The sequence below is a fragment of the Streptopelia decaocto genome (genome assembly GCF_964273445.1).
Source record: "Streptopelia decaocto genome assembly, chromosome: 7".
NCBI classification, from domain to species: Eukaryota; Metazoa; Chordata; class Aves; order Columbiformes; family Columbidae; genus Streptopelia; species Streptopelia decaocto.
Window position 1 is genome coordinate 13779387 of NC_138661.1, and position 22240 is coordinate 13801626.

The window sequence follows — 22240 nt, forward strand, 5'->3', positions numbered from 1 at the left end:
GCTGAAACCTCTTGCAGTAAGTACCATAGTTATGCATTCTGAACTAATATGAAAAACCTGGAAATCCACTAAATTCAGAAGCAATTTTATTTGGGTAGATGTGAACAAAGTAGTCTCATTTATAACCAGGATGTACATCACAGCAGGTTGTTACATTCAGACTTTCACACTTAGAAAATATATATATTATGTACAGGAATTTGCAAATAGGTGTAAACATACAATACTTTAAGATACCAGTACATTCCAAACCAAAAATATCAGCAAGGCAAACACCTCAAAATGATTCCAGTCAGCTAGCATCAGAATCTCTCTTAAATAAAGTAGCTTTTATGTTTAACATCCCATTGTTTTAATTATTACTAAAAACGAAGTTTCTTGCCATAGATGAAATTTCATGGTATCTGGCTATTTTGATACTCAAAAATAGGCACCGATTTCTAGAAGGAAATTTTCTTCTTACTGATATAATTGAGCCAATATGGCTGGTTTTGCCAGTACAAAGTAATCGAGTGCTGCAATAACTCAAGACGAATTAAACTTAAGTCAAATGTATAAAGTTAGAATAGATACTGCAAAGCTGATTAAAATCTAGAAGCCTATATAACTCACCATAAACAAAACTGCAAACAGATCAGCTATATTTTCATTTCACCGCCTCATTTCTTCATCTAAATTATACAAATTACCCTCCTCTTCATCTTTACAAAGTAGGTCTTGGCCAGCTACTCCTGCCTAGTCAACATAAAGGGATATTGTGCAAATTACCTCATGCTATCTCATCCACGTAGCACGTCCAAGTCCTGCTACAGGTGGCATACCAGGTGGTGGGATTGGAGGTGGCACAGGTGGTTGTCCACCTGGGGGAACAGCAGGTGGGGGGTAACTAGCTGGTGGCATTCCCAGCCCTGGAGGTGGATGAGGTGGCACTGCATGAGTTGGAGGCAGTCTTGGAGGTGGAAAATTAGGGTTGTATGTAGGTGGAGGAGGATATCCCGGAGTAGGAGGTGGAATATTGGGTGGGGGGAATGAAGTAGGGGGTGGAGGTGGAACTGGTGGTGGAGGGTTGGGAGGATAGACATGAGGATGATATGGTAGATGAGCTGGTGGTCCGTAGGCTGGTGGTAAAGCTCCATAAGTTTCTGTTTTCATCATTGACTGAAGACTTTGATAACCCTCCCCTGACATATAAGAATTTGTAGTAGACATCCCTGTAATATAACTGGTGGGGGGTGGGGGTGGGGGACGATGCGGCAGAGGTGGAGGTTGATGTACGGGGGCAGGATGAGCAGGGGGAGGAATCTGGACCTTTGGCATATCTACTGAGTCCACAGTAGTAGATTGCTCTGCCTCTCCCATGGAAACTGTAGTTGTCAAAGGAGGCTTGCGCTCTGGAAAACAAAATTTCATGTATTGTTTTAAAGAACAGTGGCAATAACAGCCTCTGAATACTTTATACTTTTCTTCCAGTTAGCATATCAAAGGAGGACTCAATTCCCTAGGTCTCCGAATGCCATATGGTATCTAGTCAGGTCTTATATCACTAGAATACAACTAAGCTGCATAACAAAGCTCCAAGTTCAACTTTTCCCATTCTAAAAGTTAAATACATCTTCCATTTTTGTTACTATTTTCTTATAATTTTAATATTGTTCTACAATCAGCAGAACTTAGCAGACTGAATGGACAGAATCACAACTTGCAGATTTAAAAATCATGGGACCCGAGATGCCAAAAAAATATTTTGATCAGTGCTTCAACCTTCTTTAGTCCAGGCGTCTCTGCTACCTCTTATACTCCAGATGGCCTGGGATTACCCTCTGCACTGCATTTGCCTTTCATGTTGGGAAATACTATTTGAGAGTACAGGCCAAAGTCTCAGGTCTTTAACACTCAGTTCTAAACCTGTTTACCAAATAAAAGAAAAAAGAAAACCGGAGGGTAAGTGCAATAGATTGCGTGGGTCATGAAATCTGATCAGCTTTGTTCCACTGATTAGTTTCAGGGAACTCAGTACCTGACAGTCTGGGGAAGCTCATAAAATGGTCAGAGTTATACAGAATTATACTTGGCCCATTTCTTTAAATAAGAATCTTAATTTTTTTTTTCAGACATTATAAAAGAATACCATAACAAGAAGACTGACCTAACGGCAACATCTCAGCAACAGTCAGTATTAAAATGCCCAACAATAAAGAGTTTAGGACATCTTGACATCCATCTTGCTTGTATATATAAAGGCATCTACAACATTGTTCAGTAAGAAAAGTTATTCAGAAGCAAATACAGAGCAGTCATATCCAATAAGTAAACTGCCAATGCTAAACAGAATTTGAAGTAAATCCACCTTCTAGTACTTCTGTTCACTTGGTCAATAAAAATTCTTAGTTTTCATTTGATTTTTCCTCAGAGCCCCAAAGGACAAGAGTTGGCCTCTAAAGATGGTTCTTAAAATGTTCCAGTGCTTATACAATGATTTGCTTGTGTAAGCAAATTCTAAGAGGAAAATTTTAGGTAATAAAGGAAACAAATTTGTTATCTGCCTAAATAGGATTTAACTTGTCTAAGCAGTCATAATATTAACAGCAAAATTGTCATCTACATAATTAGATCATGCAAGGTGGGTATGCTGGCTGCGGTACCTGTGATTTCAATGACTTCTAGTTCATGAATTATAGCAGACAGTAACTTCCCTATTTGCTCATTTTCAGAATCATTCTGGATGCAAGATGTGCATTCAAGATTTAACAACTGAAGGAATAATGAACATGATATTTAGAAGAACCCCTTCATTCTTAATTAGATTTTAACCAATGGGAAAAAACAGTTGCACTATATTTCAGAGCACTGTTTTTCTCTCTTGTAATTCCCTGTTACAAGCTGTCATCTTACAGTTACTTTATGGACCTTGCTCTATAAAATATTTATGTCAAATTTATGGGTCACTGGAAGGACAGCTAACGCATCAAGGCACTGGCAGCACATTTTTACAACAGTACAGTTTATTTTGCAAGCATAAGGCATGTGCACAGTGTTAAAGTTCTCTGGCAGATGAAAGTCCTCTTTTGGGACACAGCAAAGAAAGTATCCCCTTTCTTGTTCAGAAGTTACATACCTGCAGAATTTCTACATGGAAGACTTCCATAGGTCATTTGGAAGATACTCTAGTAATATAATATGGCACCTGCCATTCTTTTGAGAACATAAGTCCCTTTTTGCCTGCTAGTGACCATTAGATTTAGTCTTCAAGGCCTTTAACAGTCACAGCTTCATCTGGCCTTTGTCCAGCTAGCATACTGATGCTTCCATAATAAGTTTTTTTGCTTCAGTCTGGAAAAGCCTGTGCTACTAAGATGAAATTCCTCTTGCAGCTTATCTACCTAAAGCTTTTACTTGCCAAGCTGATTAATCATGGCAACAACCCCTCCCCCGATACTGCTACTACCCTCTAAATTAAAAGCAAGACAATAACTGCAGGACTAAATGTGGTTTAGAACATAAAAGCTTACCTGGAGGCGGATGTGCAGGAGGTATTGGTGGATGTGAAGTTTCAATTTTAGGAATTTTAGATGGTGGTGGTGGTTCTAAAAAACAGTTGGAAATGCCTAATTGGCTATTGCTCTGCAATATTTTCCAAAGTCTGTCACTAGTCTCACACTAATGATTATCATATCATATATTACACTCTGCAAAAGTACAGTGGAAATCCTATACACTGTGTATGTTTAATAATGAAAACTAAAATCAAGACCTTCCTATAAATAAAGTGGCTTCAAGTATAACTCACATCTTCCAAAAGAACACATGCCTACAAATTCAAGCTATGTATTTTGTAACTAGAGACAAATTGTTCCAATAACACTATGAATGTGCAGATGAGGACACATACATCTTCTAGCACAAAACTGTAACTTATAAATAGTTAAAACAAACCTCAAGAGAAGCTGAACTATGCTCTGAGAGGGGAACGTGTCTAGAAACCAAACAAAACTGCAGTTGCACAGGAGAGAGGAGGGAGAATAAACAGCTCTCTGGAATCTATCTGCAGAGCCAGAGAGGGAGAAGTGCCAAACTTACTTAGGAAAAGGTTACAGAATCACATCCCAGCTATCCTCAAATACATGGTTCCAAATTAGCAGAACGAAAAACAACACAAAACAAAAACCACAAAACCACAAAACACCAACAAACCAACAAAATAACTAGATGTGACCACTGCAGCAAAGTATTTCTTAAGCTAGACTATATATAGAGATACAAAATGCCTTTTACTGGCAGCCATGCCAACAACCAATTGCAAATCCCACTGATTACCAACAGACTTCTTATTAATTCAGCTATTTAAAGACATGGTACCTTCAGTCACTTCAAGGTCCCACAGCTTGCTGAAGAACTACTCCAAATGATGGAGTTTTTAAGTTGAGAGCTGAATAGTTTAGCTTCTACTTTAAGTTTGACTTCTACTGAATACACTGTATTAAGGGACTCTTGGTGCACCAGTTACACTCTGTTTTTTCAAGTTTTGCAGTTAGGAACATTTTAAAAATAGTTACAGTATATATTTAAATATGCACTATTAGGATCAGAATAGTTTAGAACTGCCAAGCCTGCAAGCAAACAAACTAAGGACACGGTAGCAAATGACTTATTCTGGTTAAAACAGTAAAATGAAAGCAATATGAATAGAGCATTAACATTCACCTGCTGGCTTTGTTTCTTCTTTTGGAGATACAGCCTGTTAAAAAAAAAAAAAAAAAAAAAGAAAAAGGATGGAAATTAGACCACTGCAAAACATAAAGCATTTTAAAATGGTAACAAGAGTGCAAAATAGGAAACAGAGCCTGCTGAAGAGCTTTTGTACAGATCTGACTAAACCAGGACCTGTTTCCAACTCAGAACCAGTTTCTTCCTCCCTCCCCTAAAAGGAGGCAGGACAAACCCTTTATTTGTTCCTATACTTTCATTAGGAGGCTAATAATATCCCATCTCTTTAGACAGATGCAAAACAAACACTGAACAATGTCAAATCACATTGGGAAAGCCCAACTTAACTTTCAGAATGAAAAGCCTTAAAAAATATAATAGTAGCTATTTTGGATACAGCATTTCCCACTGTTGTCACTGTTGAGTAGGACATCTTGTTTATTTACCATCCACTGCATATACATCATGGCCTGATAAACTGCTCACTAAGCTGAAAGCAAGAGACTTGGCCTCTGTTCCTGATTCTGCTTTGATCTGTCATTCAACTTTTGCCAAAATCACTTCAGGCCTTTAGGTTTTATTCACAGGGAAAAGACAGCAGTGGAAGTGTTGCTTGGTGTAAAACATTTCAGAAGCCTTCAGATGGCCTTCAGATGGAGAGCACTGTATAAAAGCCAAACTTACACCAGAAAATTCATGCATACTGAGCAAAACCCATAAAACCTCACATCATCCTTCCAATCACAAGTTTGTTGTTGTTGCTGCTTGTTTGTTTTGTTAAAGAATCACAGACAAGGGATTAAGAAAAATCTTTCCATTTTACTTAGTCTGAGATGGCTAGTTGATGGTCTTTGAGAAAAAAAGGAAACTTAACTGAAATTTTAAGTACAACAAGTTTAGTTACAAATGCATTTAGAATTAATAATAAAAGTCAGAGGGATCCGGTACATAGTTTCTCTGTCATTTCAATGAAAGGTGTTTTTTCAAAGGGACTATTTACCTCTAGCGGCTTTACCTTCATCAATTGTTGCTCAGTTCCCATTGCTTTACTTTCTGCAGCAAGAATGGACCTGCATTTCACTTCCATTTGAACAATGAATTTTTCTTAAATTTTGATGGATATTCTCAAGATTTCTGCTGTGTAGAAAAGTACTCATGGTCTGCTTGAGGCTATCTCATTCTTACGTTCCTTCAACAGACATTTCAATTCACCTTGAGCCACCTTCTAGCTGCTTCCCTACTTTTTACGGATAATCTTTATCTTCCCATTCCAAACATACATAATTTCCTTGGTGACTCTCTCGGATTCATCTGCTGCCTTTGTTTTGCTTGGGCAACCTTTTATTGATTTTCTAGCACTAAATTCCTTGTCTGTAAAACTGAATGCAAACATCCGATCTCCCTGCACTTTATAACAGAAGCACTACCTGCAACATCTCCAAAAAACTCTCATTCTATGAAGTCAGTTGATCACTTCAAGAGGCAATCAATTCGGTTACTGTACATTTGTTAACACAGAGTGATGTTCAGAAGATAACATCATTGAAGTATACTGTTAGGACAGAACAAGCAAATGGAGCCAAATAGCTCACGTGAAAGAAAAATAAACATTAGTTTAAACTGTATTTATGTCAAAAAAATATTACAATCAAGAAGCGACAGCAACAAAAAAAAAAAATCAAGAAGAAACAAAATCAAAGCTTGTAAGAATCTAAATAGCTTCTCTATTAATGGCAACTGATAAAATACAGATGAGCTTTTTTTTGGTCTTTCTACTGCCTTGTAGTTTGTATTACTCCAGTCATGACATTCCAGGGTCAACACTACCAATTTATTAGCATGCTGATCCCTATTTAATACTTTCATAATAAGGTCATACCACAATGGAACTGTTCTTTTAGTGCCGTTTCTATATGTATTAAAATCAATCCCACTCACAATTTTTAGTTTAATCAAACTAAATATACTATTTACATCTAATGATTCACCAGCATAGTTTTAGTGAAGTCAACTGAACTTTCAAGTGCTCTTCACCACCAGAGATGCAGAGGATATGCAGATGCTTTTGACATCTGGTACGGGTCTGCAAGTCATAGGCTGATGCCTCAGCTGCTTGAAAGTATCTTGGCTCAGCCCAAGGTAATGGAGTTGTAAGAGCTCATGTAAATGGAAAATCTGGCCTCCAGGAACAAAGTGTATTTATGTTCTGTACAAACCAAAGGAGGCATGATGCAAAACCCTATTTATAGAAGAAGGCAAACATTTTAAGTAAGGTTTATGGTACATCTGACTGAAGAATATTTCAGAAGCAATCTTTCAAACACCACACATCTTTTTCTCCTAGACTGCTTTCTGGAGAAAGAATTATTTCAGATATCACATTTGCTTTTCATGCTAGTCTACAAAACTCCTCCTGTGAGTCACCCTTCACGTTATATTTGTTCTGTATGCCTACAGTGTAACAGGACTTAGCTTTTTATCTGTACCATTTAGTTCCTTAATTATTAGGTGGTGGACCTCAAACTCTTAAGAAAATGCAGGCTGATCTGAGGGCTTGACCGGAGGCAATTCTTAAACAACGACAGATACTACCTATGCAAAAGGCATCACTTTTTTAACACGAGGTACTTCAATAACACATGGGATGGCGTGAAATCACTAGCACTGTAGAGGTAGAGCCTTCACATGAACAATTCATAAGAGCTTACAATCAGATTGATACACATAGAAAAATCAAAATTGTTATTTAGAGCTTCTGCTGTGCCAAAGTGTCCTACACAAGAAAAGAGTTCCCTGCACTAAAGATCTGACAACCCAAGCTGAGTGTGTGCTGATGGCAGAAAAATGATGAAAAGAAATGCATACTGCCTATAAAGAGATCTACCAATTTTCAAGCTACTTTTTTATCAGCTTTCTATCCTGAACAACTCTAAAGTTCAGTGCAAGAACTATCTATTTCAGCGTAGATTTTTCCCCTCTAGTAGTAAGCTGTATCTTGTAACCGAAAGACCAAGACTTTAGAGAGTCGCATTTTTCTCTCTTTTTTGGGAGGCTGCTATCATGAAGACGCTGCATACTTCCACTTCATTTCATCATGTGTTGCTTCTTCCGGTTTTCCTTTTTTTTTATTTTTTTTTTTTCTCCTTTCCCTTGATGTCTATTCTCTAGTTTGGGCATGCATTTTAATTACAAGTTAGAACAAAATCTATAAAAGCTATACAAACTTTACTTCCTAAATGGACCTGTTCCAAAGATTTTTCTTCTGAAAACACTCTTCTTACTAAGTACACACAAGCAGATTTGGGTTACACTTTAACACTTTCTTTCTTTCTCGATAAGTCAAAACAAAACAAAAAAAGCCACAAATACAGAAAGTGTAGATTAAGGTCTGAAAGCTTCATTTGTACTTGATGAGTGTGGAAAAGCACTCAAGAGTACTTGTGATATCCAGCTGCTCATGTACTTTCTCATTGTCAATTATGAGGTGATAAAACAGGCAAAGTGAGGCTTTAATGTATGATGAATTTATAGGCTTCTATTGTTATTAGATTATTTTGAAAGAAAACTTTTCTAAGAATTTTGACATAGTTTTTGGAAGCCACCATTCTCTTAAATTTGTAATCAAAGGCCAAAAAGTCAAACGATGTCTTCATCAGCATTGTGCACATCTCTACATTCAGGTATGGCACAAGAGATCTTCCCTAAATCAAGCCTGCTTGATAGCAAAACCAACAAGATTTCATAGCACAGAACCACAGAGAGTTATACTCACACTGACTTAAAAGTTTCTCCACAGGTTTTGCCTCGAGTGGAATGAGAATGTGCTGTGCCAAAAGGGTAAAACCTGCTCTACGCTAACACACTTGCCAAATAACCAACAGAAATTTACCATACAAAGTTAATCACCAACCTCTTTCTTAAAGCAAACAGAAGTCTGCTGCACACCGCAGCCTTTAAATCAAACAGATGTCAGATCAACCTGAGAGGAAAATGCAAGTTAACGTTCAAATTTCAACTTACTGCTGGTCTTTTAATCTGCCTAGGAGGACTTGACTGGGGAGAAGGCTTTTTAGATTGCTGCGCTTGTGTTTGCTGCTGTTGCTGCTGTTGCTGTGCTGACTGTTGCGACTCTTTTTGCTGCTGCGTCTGCGATTGCTCTGAGCCCTGTGATTGCTGCGATTGCTGTACCGTGGGGGCCTGGGGTGTAGATTGAAGAGATGGTGGCTGCTGCAGCTGGTGAGGAGTGTGATGAGGCATTTGCTGTTTTCCCTGTGAGTATAGATCCAGGATCTGGTGACAGATGTCTTAAAAAAAAAAAATAAATCCAAAAGATTATATACCCATAATGTACCAGTGTACCTTTAACACACAATAATCTTTTTACTGGACATCAACTTTGGAAAAACATATTGTAAACATCACTCATTGTTATTATGACCACAGATTTGATTTTTTTTAAAACCAGATATTTTCAATTTATACTGGCATTTCTGAGTTTCTTCTGCCTACGCTAAACAATACATAGATCTATAGTCACACCTTGCAGAAGAACAACAAAGTGTCTTGGTGTTAATATACCATATGTTATTACCGTGTGCTTGGAGAACCAGGTAACAGTGGAACAACAGGATAGTAATATAGTAAGAAAATGAGTAAAAGAAGATTATATATTAAAACATATACATCAAGTTAGGCCAGTCAAAAAAAGTTTCAGGAAACTAAGCAAAGGACTAGTACTACGTTCTTCTTCCAACATGTTAGGAGCTAAAAGTCTGTCAGAAAACATGTAGGACGACTTGATAATCAGGCTCAAGAGCAGCACTCGGGTAAAAGAAAACCTCCATAGAAAAGCTACGTGAGTTCTTTCAGTGAACATTCACTGACACAGCAGCAGAAACTGAAGAGACTCCCGTGCTATAACCCTCTTTGGCAGGGATTCAAAAGAGATCGATCTGAACCAACTCTGAAAAAAAGCCAGGATACAAACAGAGCAAGTAACCATTTCAGAAATCATCAGAACTGCTTGAACTTGGAGGTTCAAAGAGCAACAAAGGCTAAATCACCTGAACTGCAACACATACTGTTTTGTTTAAAACTTCCTGAGACCCAGGCTCCAGACTGTGACAAGCATCAATTTTTAAGGAAGGTTTCTAAAGCAATTTATGGAATTAGAAGTTTGCTTATCCTAACATCTGTACCAGGTAAGTTAGTAAAATCTTTTATTATAAAGACAAATTAGTGGCCACATAACCACAATTTACTTAACAAGGTTCAAGAGAGGCCCTGCTTTATTTTATGAACTTCCTGAGGTTCTCTCAAGAGGGCAAGCAGCAGCTCAATATAAACAATATACACACAAAAAGTGAATAGTGTTAAGATATCTCTATTGATGAAAAAGATCCATAATTCATCCCTCAGTTGTGATACACTACAAAATGTGACTGCTGCCCTAGTATAATTCGGTTAAAGAGGTCAACCATCAATGAGAAAACCACTGGAAACCAGGCTCCACTAGTTCCAGTGTTTGCGGAGCTGCTTATTTAAAACGGGGAGAAGGGAATCATTAAAAACAAATTTAAAAAGAGAAAACATACACCATGACAAGTTAGCAGTTAATTAGCTGTGTTATAAACTAAACAAGCAGTAAAGCAAATACTGACTAGAAGACTAATTATGATAACTAAAGATGCTGCCAGACTAAGCCAGTCTTGTAAGTTTAACTGAAAACCTGGTTAATGAATAACATGTATGTCCTGAGTTATATACACAGTTGTTTTGACTAAAACCCAGATAGAAAGCAATTTGCATTCACCAATGACCTAGATGACACAGTTAAAGGAAATACTCTTCTGTTTGTGGCAAATGTTTTTCATACCTTCCAGAACATCAACGGGAACATCTTGTACAAATTGCTCCCACCATCGCCTGTACATTGGTTTTGATGTCCATTCCTGTATTTCAAACTTACACAAACGGCCTGCTAAGTACATAACTGCAACAGCTATGATCTCAGGTTCCCACTGCAGTGACAGGGTAGTGCAGAGACTGGAGGGTAAAAAACAAAACAAAACATAACCCTGAAGATAATTCTGATTGTCAAAGTACAAAACTTTAATGTATGGCATCTATAACTAATGGTATAGAATCCCACCACACTTCAACATCTTAGACAACTTTAATTAAAAGCTTTGTTAAACAAAAGAGTTCACAAAACTAAACTGTTTCTGCACTAGTGCTATAATGAAACAAGGTCATTTTATACAGATAATACAGAGGGCCTATGCCTACAGAAGCAATACACCCCAGAGGCACATCAAGTTTGGAGTTTAAAAATAGAAAACCTAACACTATATGGGTGTGAAAGAGAAGGGAAAAGACAGCATTACATTCCAAGTATGGGCAGCTATATTCTACTCTAGTCTCACCTGTAGCATTAACTAAATACAGCATTCACGTTCATTGCTGCACCAGTGTGCTGTCACTGCACTGCACTGGTTAGGGAATAATGTCCACACTTAGATTTTGGAGTTTCCAAGTGTATTTCAATAAAATGTAAACAAGTACCAAAAAACCCACCAGAGAACAGCCAACATGAACTTGTAAAGCAACTTGTTATGAATGATGCAAGTTTTACATCAGGCTGTAAAAAGTTCTCTCTTAAACACCCTTTGTTAAAACTAATGTTAAAATATTATTAGTATTATTAATATTAACTAAGTTCCTGTCTAAATCAAAGTTATTGTTTCCTGATACTAATTTTAAATTACCTTTTTGCCCTTTTAATTTTTTTTTCTTTCATAGATTCTGTAACATAAGATCTGCTTCAAGAATTTTAGATCCAGCTAACCAGCTCAGTTTCTGCAAATTCACCAACAAATTCATTATTGTGTCCTTAAATGCATCAAAACAGTAGCTTAAACAGTGGTTTAAAATGGTTTTCTCTCCAGTGAGCTACACATAACTGAAAGCCAATGGGATACTTAAATAGGGTCAGAATCAGGTCAGCAGTAAACAGTAAAAATACACAAGAACTATCCCTTAGAACACTGATTTCTTATTATTACTTTCATGAAATTCACTTGGGGGTGTGTTGCAGCTGTATAAGAACAGAAGGCCCTACTCTAAAGGCCTGTAGTGCAAAGAACAGAATTATTTTACCAGGATCCCAGAAAATAAGTACACTTCTAATATGGCAGCTTCTCAAGAACAGAGATAAGTATTATTTGAAACAATCACTCCAACTTCATACTATTGTCTTCCTGAAGTACATTTTCTTTAATTATTACACTTCTTGAATTATTGAACACCATCTAATTCCAAGTACAGTAGTGTCCATAGTTTGACGGTTATATAACAAAAATTTTCCCTGACAAACTTAACAGTGATAGTCAAGCCTGTAAGATCACCACATGCAAGGCTGACAGCAGCTGAAGTAAACATCTCTTGACATTCAAATATGCTGAGTGACCTTTTGCTCAAATTAATTTGGAGAGTTTAGGTGATATCTACAGAATTTGGACCCACACTGGGCTACTTCACCCTAGGCATATGAATACAAGTGCAGCTCTTTTTTAATGGTGTTCTACTTCTATAGGTATGACTGAAAGTAATGTACTTTGCATTTCTAAATAGTCAGGCCACTTACAACATTTTCTTAAGGGTTTGCTATGGAAATGAAAAATTACATTTAATCGTCCTTGGCAAATTAGCTTCCCCATCTCTGCAGAATCCTCCTCAACAAGACTAAAGTGCATTGAGGCTTTTTTGTTTCTTTTCAATACCACACTACATATGAAAAGTGCTTCTACACACACTCCTGCTGATTGATGTGATCATTGTATTGCAAATCCATTATTTGAGAAATTGTAAATCTAGCATTAAAACTGTATTCCTCACTGAATGTAATGGCTAGTTTACAATTACCAGAGTATCACTTTAAAAACAAACTTGACCAACATAAAGGAACTGGGAAGTAATTTCTTTTCGCAGAATGTGCCGCATCTCAGACTGGGCAAGACGCCAGCTTCTGTCCTAGAGGTCTATAATTTGATTTGGCCTGCTCAAACAGTAACTTTTTTTTTTTTTTTACTGCAGCAATAAATCATTACCACAAAACTACAACGGTCTTAATGGTCTATTTCTACACTCATCCTAGATTCCCTGTTCAATGGAACTATCATGGGAATGATGGAAAGGAAAAGTGATGAACACGATCAAGTAAACATATAGCATACAGAAAACATAAAAAGCATTTGTCAAAGAAATATCTAATCCCAGAATAAAGCAACAGTAACTATTTCATTTTCAAAAGGTTTCCCAGAAGTATCTTACCTGTCATTGACAAATGTCCATGCCATTTGAACCAGTTTTTGAATTTTATTTTTGTCTCCTGAAAAACAACCAGAAAAGTTGTAAGGAATAAAGTTATTAGGAAGGACAAACAGTTTGGAATAGAATACTCTTGCACTGCTAGTGTAAACTAAGTTCTGAAAATTAATAACAGGCATTACTGCCTCACTCTGTAATATTTTACCTTTGAGTTGTTTGGCATACTTGAGAAGAAATTGGTACGGATGTTCCACTTGCAAATCAAACTTTATTGTTTGTAGTAAGATTCTTTCAAGGACCATCACTTCTTCCTGGAGAATGTAACAAGGCAATCACAATATTATTCCTTCTTTTACTCACAAATACTTTATGCTAGTATAGAGCATGACTACAGAGCATCTCCAGGCAAATGTGTTTGTCTACTTTTGCTTGACAAGGGTTTGTCTCCAAGGAGAACAGAAATTTCTACAGCTTCAAACATTATTTTAAACCCAGATACTTTTTGTTCACATTTATTTGGGGCAAGAGAGGAGATGAGGTGCTTAAAATTCCTTTTCCTCCATGGAGGAAAGAACTGAACCAGACAGAGCACAAAAGTGCCAAATACGCAAAATCACAACAAAAAGGTAAGCTCTCACCACATCATTTCTTTCCTGAGTTTCAGTTCTTTCGGCTATCTATAACAAGCAAATTTTGAGAAAAGCATAGTTTTGCAAAGCCAAATACTCTAAACAGGAAACTTCAACCCTTTTGAGATGTAGTTCTCTTTCTTTAGTTTTGCTTTTAATTGTTTCCTAAAATGACATCAAGACTGTCAAATACGATTTATGTCTTGATGACATTTCTAGCTGGAATCACTAAAATCTGGAATAACTTAAATTTACTTGAATTTGCAAAATGACATCAGAATTTACATGAAATCAAATGTAAACTTTTTATACAAAGAATTATCCAGTCAGGTCCCAAGGCTACTTGTACTAGTAGGAATTATTTTTGTAGTTACTGATCACATTAGCCAAAAAAGCATGCTCACCATATAATTTAATTTCGAACAACTGAAAATCAGCCAGTACTTTAATGAATGTATGTCACTTTGCTGGAGTACAATAGGATGAAATCAATGTCAACATGAGTATTTTTACCTTTGGGTCATCTCCAAACTGTCCAAACTGTACATCATTTAGCAAACTACGAGCTGTTTTAATTATATCTTTACATTTCTTAGGTGTTTCTTCAACTTTTCCTGCTAGGAAGAGACAACAGGCTCCTGTCACCTAAAAAAAAGAAAGTGCTTTCAAACAGTTGTCTGCATGTAGATATGCAATACAGCATCGTGTTGTAAAAGCGCTGTCACTTTCCATTAACAGTTCTGCAGAAGTTTCCCAGGAAAGACTTAATAAGCATATTAATTTCTAATTTTACTACAGTGTTAATTTAAACTTTGACTTTCTCAAAGGAAAAATAAAGAACCTGGAGGACAGTCTGTTTTATGCAACTTTATTTAAAGGTCAGAAACCCAAAGCTGAATTTGTCCTGGTTCAGCACTGTTTGTCAAACAGTTTTGAGATGGTATTACACTTTTTTTCTTTTAGCCAATTCAGGAGTGCCAGAACTACAGTTGTTAGTCTTCTAAAGAATAGTGTCAGCAAGACGTAACTACAACGTCAACATAAATATGTTTCTAAACATAAATAGAAATTCGTAAACAAGCAAGAACAGTGTATTTTAAGCTGCAATGATTAAAAGATAAAACGCTTATTTTTAATCAGAGTGGTGGCCAGCAGTAGGACCCAAGTAACATAATCATTTCAAATAGCCCACGGCTAGTACAATCACTCTATTAAATCATCAGTATTGGAAATACTTACATATCTTGGGAATTGTTTGAAGGAATGAAACATATAAAACCGATGGAAATAAATTATTCCAGTTGCTAGAGTATCATAATGTCTGCGGGGCAGATTAAGGACTTTCAAACAGAGAATAAAACAAATTTAAAGCCAAACACTCACAAAAGAAAAGAAACATTCCGCTATAACAAGTACCTCAAGTAATTGTCCGCTCATTCAGTTAGAAAACACTGCAAATACTACGATTCAGCCCAGATGCAGTTGATACCTAAAGCATTTATTGGAAATGTGCACAGTCCCGATCATGTTTACAGGAGGATTCACGCAAGGTCAACCTCATGTTAAACCAGACCTGCTTCAGAGAAAGTCAAAACCAGCAGCAGGTGCAGGAAGGAAGAGAACAATTATCACTTCACCTTAAAGTGGTGGTGCAGAGCAAACTCACTAACTATTCACAACTACAAATGCAAATAAAATCTGAACATGCTCTTTTCTCCTTAAGGATTAAGAAGAAGAGTAAACTTTCGTCTTCACCAGGTTTTAGTAAACAAAAAAACTGAGGAGCTTAAAAAAGCATACAAATACAGGAAGCAAAAAGTTTAAGTGGCAGTCTGTGAGAGAATTGGGCAGTGGGGACAACTTACTAGTTTATACAAAGTTGTAAATCCCAATCTAAACAAACAAAAAATACACCAAAAACAAGACTGGGGAGGTAGAGGTTAGAAGTATCAGAGGCAAAGCATGTAGAAAAATTAATGCAAAATTCACAATTTGAGAAGTTATGCAGATTCATGTAGTAAGAGACCAAGTTTCATAACTGCCAAAAGTTATTCTTAATTGGCACATTTGCATCCCCTGTTGCCAAAGCAGTTCAGTTGAAAATTTATTTATCCAATGAACAGATAAAAACAGCGTAGGAACGTGTTACAGCAAAAGGCAAGTGAATTTCAAAACATTTTTGATCAATTATTAAGAAACATTTGAACAGCTAAGCACATAACATTTCTTGTACATCCCCATTCATAAAGCCATTTCATATCAATATGGGTTGAAAGGATACAGCCCTAACCGTGTTCCCACATCGAATATGAATCTGGCCCCCTCCCTGCGGTATCGTGCCTCAGTAGCTGGATCCAGCCCTTCTAGCTGGGATGGTGTATGTGCCAAGTCTTTCTTATCCCAGTACCAACATGGCTTTGTATGGTCCAGGTTTGCCAAGTTTACAGAAGGGCTGGAATTTTCTTTATTCTCCTTCATTTATTAAAACAGAATTGTTCTTGCTTGTTAAGTTTTCAAAAAGGAAATCTTCAGATAGTTGCTTCAGAACCTTTAAGAAACGAAAAAGTGATTTATTTACAAACAGAGTGGACTTCCCCCCTCCCCCCTGTGCTCAAAGATGAGGAAAGAGGAATAGTATTTAACTTTTTCCATGCTCAAAAGCAAGCAATATTTCACCCTGCCCTTATCCTCCCCGTACAGTGCAAATTTAATTCAAAGAAACAGACATCGGTTATCTTTGCTATGAGCTGTTCAAAAAAGAAACTTCAAGGATGCATTATCAACAATATCTGCTGCTTCTTAGTAGAACAACTTTAACCTACTTCATCCACGAAATAAGTAAAAACAATGTGGTGATGGCGGCAGCAAGATTTGAAAAGTTGTGGAGAGGGGAGAAACCAAGTCACTATTCATAACTGGGAGCCATATTGGTCAGTTCAGTCGGAATGACAATTTAAATACCCAGCTGGTCTCCCAAATACCCCTGAGTGGTAAGACAGCAGCAACCACCTGGCAAAAGGCTTTGTCAAGTGGTCTGTATTACTATTACTTGAAGAAAAAAGGGTAACAGAAGTCGTGGTTCTTCCAAGTACAAAACTACTCTTACCGTAATTCAATAAACTACAGATACTATACAGAAATTACTACTGTCATCTGCAAAGGTTTGCATAACAAATTGTGATTAATCTATGATGCAATATATTTGTTCTAAGCAAAACAGTCAGAGGAAGACCCAAACATGAAACTCTTAAAATTAAGCTGTTAATTTTCCAGATGTTTCCCTTCTGAAAAAGGAAGAAAGATCACATGAAGTACCAAAAAAAAAGATGCCTGCAATCAGCATCACACTCAACTTCAAAAAGTTTCTCTTTTTCAGAATAAACGAAATGGTCTCTGTTTCACATCGGTTTTGGAAGAACCTTCATAACTAATGGTATCAGCGACGGACCAATCCAAACTGTGTCACAAATAAGTAAACGGCTACTTAAAAGAACTTCCAAAGTCAAACGATTAGCTCTGTCCCAAGAGCACACAATCCCACCGTGTTTACCAAGAAAGCGCAGGTTTTAGAGTTGTTCTTTTTCTTTAAAAGCGATTCCGCTTCCTAACGCTCTAAAAGAGTTTAAAAACCCCATCGCCCAAGCGATGAGTCCTGCTTATATAAGCAGAAAACACATTTCCAAATACCAAACCGAGAATAAAATCCATCAACCCGAAAAGCTCCGAAACAACCCCCTCAAGCATCTTGATCCAAAGAGTCACGAGCAAAAAGAATAATGAAAGTTTTCCTTCCGCCTTTCCACGCGCCCCATTAACACACAGAAGATTTCAGGAGCTCGGTCCCGGCTTTTTTACCCTCGAGCTTACACGGGCCGGCCGGCCGAGAGCCCAGCTCCGTCACCTCCAGCCCCCGAACCGGCGGGAGCTGCTCAGCTCCTTCCCGCCGCGGCCCGCCCGCCGCAGACGAAGCTGCCGGTGCCCGGGGAGGCGCTCGCTCCCCACCCCGGCCTCCCCGCTCCCTTCTCCTTTTCCCTGGGCCCTGGCGCTTACCAGCGGGAGGCCCAGGAAGGCGGGCGGCCCCAGCCCTAGGCGCCCCAAGACTCCGCGCGGCCCCGGCGCACTCACCGGCCGCGCAGGAGAGGAAACCCCACCGGAGCGCGAAGCCTCTACGGACAGCACAGCCTCCGCGCCCTGCGCGCCGCCATCTTGGGAACCAGGCCAGGCCGCTCGCTGCGTCATCACGTCGGCGTTACAAGGGACGGGGCTCCTGCTGCCCGACGGCCAATGAGAAGCGAGAACAGCCACGGCCAATCCCGTTTCCTTAAGCAGCTGCTAAACTCGAGCAGCAGGCGGGCGACGTGCTCCCGTAGCCTTGAAGCACGCCAATCAGAAAGACGGAGGGAGAAGATTGCAAGTTGTGCGAGCCAGTAGGAGGCTAAAGGCGTGGGTTAAACCTCAGCCAATGAGGGAGCGGCCCTGCCCCTTTTTTTTAAGACCGGTAGAGAAGACGAAGGGGTGGTCGCTGGGGATTGGCTGTTAGGGGTCCTGGAGGACGTAGAGTCTTCTGGCTGGACCATTGGCGACAGCGGGGTGAGGGAGGAGGCGGGGCCAGGCGGCGGGCGGGGCCGAGCCGGGAGTGCGGGGCTGGGGCGAGCTCGGCCGCCGCCTCCCCTCCCGCGGGCAGCGGTGTCCGGTGCGAGGGGCTCGGGCTCCGCGCCGCTCCCAGCAGGCGAGGCAGGAGCTGCCGCCGCGAGGGAGGTAAGGCCGGGCCGTGCCCGAGGTCCTTTTCCGGTCTGAGCCGGTTGCCCCTTGGCTGGGTTCCCCCCACCCCGGTGGGGCCCTGGCCCTTCTCCTCATCCCTTCCAGAGGCCTCGCCCCGCCGCGGCCGGCCCCGCCGCCTCCCTTCCCACGGGAGGCTCCACTCTTTCCGGCACCCCGTCCACCACCGCCCCGGGGCGCGCTCCGGGAGCCCAGGCCTCGCCGCCCCCTCTTCCCCCTCGAGGCGCCGGCCCTGGCCTCCTCCCCCGCCGGGGCGCCCACGCACCACGGCCCTTCCCCCGGGAGCCGTAGCCTCCGCCCCGCCGGTGGAGGCAGCGGGACCTGCGCCCACTCGCCGTGCCGTTTCTCCCTCCTACGGGCTGGCCGGAGGCGTTTGCCGTGCGGTCCCGGGCCCGCCGCCGGCTCACTGTGCTCCGCCGTGGGTGGGTCGGTGTAGTTTCAGCCCCGTCTGCGCGGGTTTGAAGTGAACGAGGCGGTGACATTCGCGTTTTCACGCCCGTTTCCCTTGTCCTATCCTCCCCTCACCCCGCTTTTCAAGAGGCTGATCAGAAACCAGAGTAAAACAAATGGCTTAAAACTGCTTTTCCCGTGATGTAATTCCCTTTTTAATGTGTGACACATTTTGAATACTCCCTACTCCCACTTGTTCAGCTTTCCAGAGCCTCCCGTACCTCCCGCTCTCGAGGTCTGGCTCAGGAGCGTTTCAGCTGGTGTGTGGCTCCTCAGAGCCCTCCTCTGGCAGGAAAAGTGTGCTCTGGTTTCTTTCCTTTTCTCACCCAGTCCTCAGCCTGCTTTAGTAAAGGGGTAAAACCTTTGGAGGAAGAAAGGTGAGGTTTTAAATTAGAGTAAATAATTTAAAATGTTTTTTTTGTAGGGGTGTTGCTCCTGAAACAGCCTAGATGTTTCAGCCTCCCCCTGTAACTACAGCAGCTGCTGAGACAGAACTTCTTGTGAATCCTTCCTCATATTTTTTCTTACCCAGCAGCCCTTGCTTAGAGTTGCTTAAGCTTAGGCCGTTCTTTGCATTTGTCTTTAGTTCCTAGCAACTTCCTAAATTTTGAATTTATGTGGCATTTGGGGTTTTTACCCAAAGACAATATTTAGCTGTCAGGACAAGCTCAGTTCTTCCTTTTGGAAATTGTCCCTCACAGCTCAGTTGAAGCTTGGTCTTCTCCCAAGCTTGATATCTGCTCTTTTGGATGGATTTGTCCTTGGAATCTAAGCTTGCTCATGAGATCAAGTTGAAGGCAAATTACCTTTTTCCCTTCTAAGAGCATGTAGCATAAGCACCTGCCTCTTCAGGTGACAGCTTTTTTTTTCTGTGAATATCGCTACTAATGTTAGCTTAATGTCTCATGAGTGTTTTCTTCTTTCAGTTGTTGTAAGCCTGTAACTATAAAGTGAAACATAGAATATTTTGTAGGTGAGTAAACAGCTGTAGCATTCTTCGTGTCTGGTGTCTGATTCCTGGTATAAAATAGTAAGGCAGTGTACAAGTTGTTGGAGCGCCTGGGCACAAAGGCGGGGGTATTTCCAGATATTTTTTGCTCAGTTAAGTAATTTAATATGGTAGAGCTTCAAGCATGCCAACTTATGCTTTAATAGAGCTTTCAGTTATGTTTAGCAAGCTGGATTGAAGTATATGTTGAAGTACAGTTGAAAATAATTCCATGGCATGTTCTGCCTAGAAATAGACTTAGGATGTCGGGGTAAGAAATGTCACAAACCCTGAAATAATTTGTAATCTCTGTGTTGCTGGTTCCATTTAGAGATGGCCTGATCTGTACACAGAAGTTAAATCTGAGTCTTTAAATAAATTATGTACAATATTGAAATTATAAGTTTAAAAATAAATCACATAATGTCTCTCTGCATAGGAAGGTGTACATCTTAGTGATACTTTCATTCTAAAAAATATAGTCAGGTATATCTAAAGTATTACATACTTTATCATAGTGATGCTGATTATACAGTTAAACTGATGTATTGGGTAGTTTTCAGCAAATGGCTGTTTAAGTGGTTGCTCTGTGTAAGAAAGTGGCAGTTCGACAGTGTTGGAGATCTCGGGGCATCCATATCTTTACTATGAAAATGTCATAGTGTTTTGTGCTTGCTAAAGGCCACATCATGATGCCATAGTTTAAGCATCAAGGGGTTTTGGAGGCCTGTGCTGTTGTGTCACCTCTGTGCTAATGACTGAAATAAATCCATGTGACTTGCTTCATTCTCAATTACAAGTTGCGTTTTACAAAGTGAGGTTAATATTTTTCTAAAGGAAGAACATGTTTAGAAAAAATGAAAATAGGGATTTTTTCATTCTCCTGGAAAGGAATTTGGAGAGAAAAAAAAAAGTCTGCAGGAGTCTTCAGGAGGAACGAGAAACTCAAGCAAAGAAATGAAATGACAAAAGTAGTTTGGCAAATTGGTAGAGTTTAGCAGTTCATTTAATGTTACTGTTCTGCAAGGAGTAATTTTTGTTTGTTTGTTTGTTTTTTCTAGCCAAATAGTTATCTGAGGAGCAGGTTCAAAAGAGAGGCAAGGAGGTTATTAATCATTAAGAAAGACTTGTTTTCTGTGAGGCAGCTAGTCTTCCCTAGATGATCAGTGAGATGTTTATAGTAAAAATCACTCCTTCGGACTAGGAAAGCTTTAATGGAAGGTGCGGGATGTAGGGACTATCCTATAGTTATTAATATAATAGTTCAGAATTAGCAAGCTGATAAAAGTGATAGTAATTATGAAATATACACTTTTCTTTGGGATGTTGTCTTGAATGTAGCCATTTTTCTTTGCCCTTTAGCATTTTGTGTTCCCTTCAAATTAATGATTTCTTACCAGAAGTTTATATTTAATTTATGAGACAGTCTTGTATTTAGTATCTAACAAGGTTCAATTGCAATGGCGGGCAGGAGGAGAATAAATGTCAAACTGACTATTTTTTTTTTTTTTTCCAGTAGATCTAGGAGTATCTTGACCATCTCAAGTCAGAATATTATCATGGCATGTTCTTTTTGATTCTGATTATAAAATTAAATGTCTTTGGAAGTTGCTTCTCCACAATTAGCTAAATTTGTTGGAGTTGGTGTTTTCTGTAAGTGCATCAAATAAACATTTAGCTGATTTTAGTAACTTCTTTTGATACTATTCTGCAGGGTGGCTTCTTCCCAGTATCACAGTATTATTTATGTACCATCAGTCTTTCCTTAAACTAAAACCAAAATGGGATTAATAAAGTTTCTTCTCCGCAGAGTAGATGCATGCAGCGTATACAGCACTGCTTCAGTCTTCCTTCTTTTCCAGATGCTTTAGACTTGTCCTAATGTTGATAAACCTATGACGGTGCAGTGTTTTTTAGCAAATGGGATTATTAATTTAATTCTGACGACCATTTGCCAGCTAACTTACTTCAGCTTCCTAGTCTGGTTTTAGATGTTTCGTATTGTTTTAACCAAGAATACTAAGTGTAAAATAAGGGAAAGAACCTCTCAAATCTCAATGAAGTACACTAGGAGTTTTTCATTGTACCACAAAAATGCCCCATTAGCGTTGTCTGGCTTTAGTCTTGTGTATTTGGAGCTCGACTTTGAAGAGGCTTCTGTTGGATTAATTAACAGGCAAATTCAGTGCCCGAGAGTGTTTTAACATTGCTCTGCATTCTTGCTCTTGTCCTTTCTCTGCTGTAACCTTCTCTGCTCCCTTTTTCTGTTTTTAGCTCCTCTGCCCTACATTGGCTCTTGCCTGCATCTCTTCCACCAAATGATTATTCCAATTGCTCCATCTATCCCTGCTTGTCCTTTACC

The 22240-nt window shown here is 39.4% G+C and overlaps 2 protein-coding genes across 3 annotated transcripts in view; one reads left to right on the forward strand and one right to left on the reverse strand.

The window, feature by feature from the left end:
* Window positions 1–58: 58 nt before the first annotated feature.
* On the reverse strand, window positions 59–17917 carry CCNK (cyclin K). 2 transcript variants are annotated; one of them, XM_082058851.1, is made up of 11 exons: window positions 17787–17917; window positions 15943–16209; window positions 14901–14982; window positions 14175–14306; window positions 13238–13343; window positions 13036–13093; window positions 10580–10749; window positions 8725–9008; window positions 4702–4735; window positions 3510–3584; window positions 59–1391 (listed from the first exon to the last, which is right to left on the reverse strand). In XM_082058851.1, exons 2-11 carry the CDS (start codon window positions 16137–16139, stop codon window positions 775–777), a joined length of 1755 nt encoding a protein of 584 aa, XP_081914977.1. In that variant the 5' UTR covers window positions 16140–16209; window positions 17787–17917; the 3' UTR covers window positions 59–774. The 2 variants fall into 2 exon arrangements, with proteins under 2 accessions (XP_081914977.1, XP_081914978.1); XM_082058852.1 differs by having other exon boundaries at window positions 17712–17877.
* A 343-nt stretch (window positions 17918–18260) lies between these two features.
* The window catches only part of SETD3 (SET domain containing 3, actin N3(tau)-histidine methyltransferase), a 57238-nt gene continuing 53258 nt past the window's right edge, over window positions 18261–22240 (forward strand). Inside the window, exon 1 of the mRNA XM_082057777.1 lies at window positions 18261–18419. The gene's annotated coding sequence lies outside the window, so the exon portion shown is untranslated. The remainder of the gene's footprint in view (window positions 18420–22240) is intronic.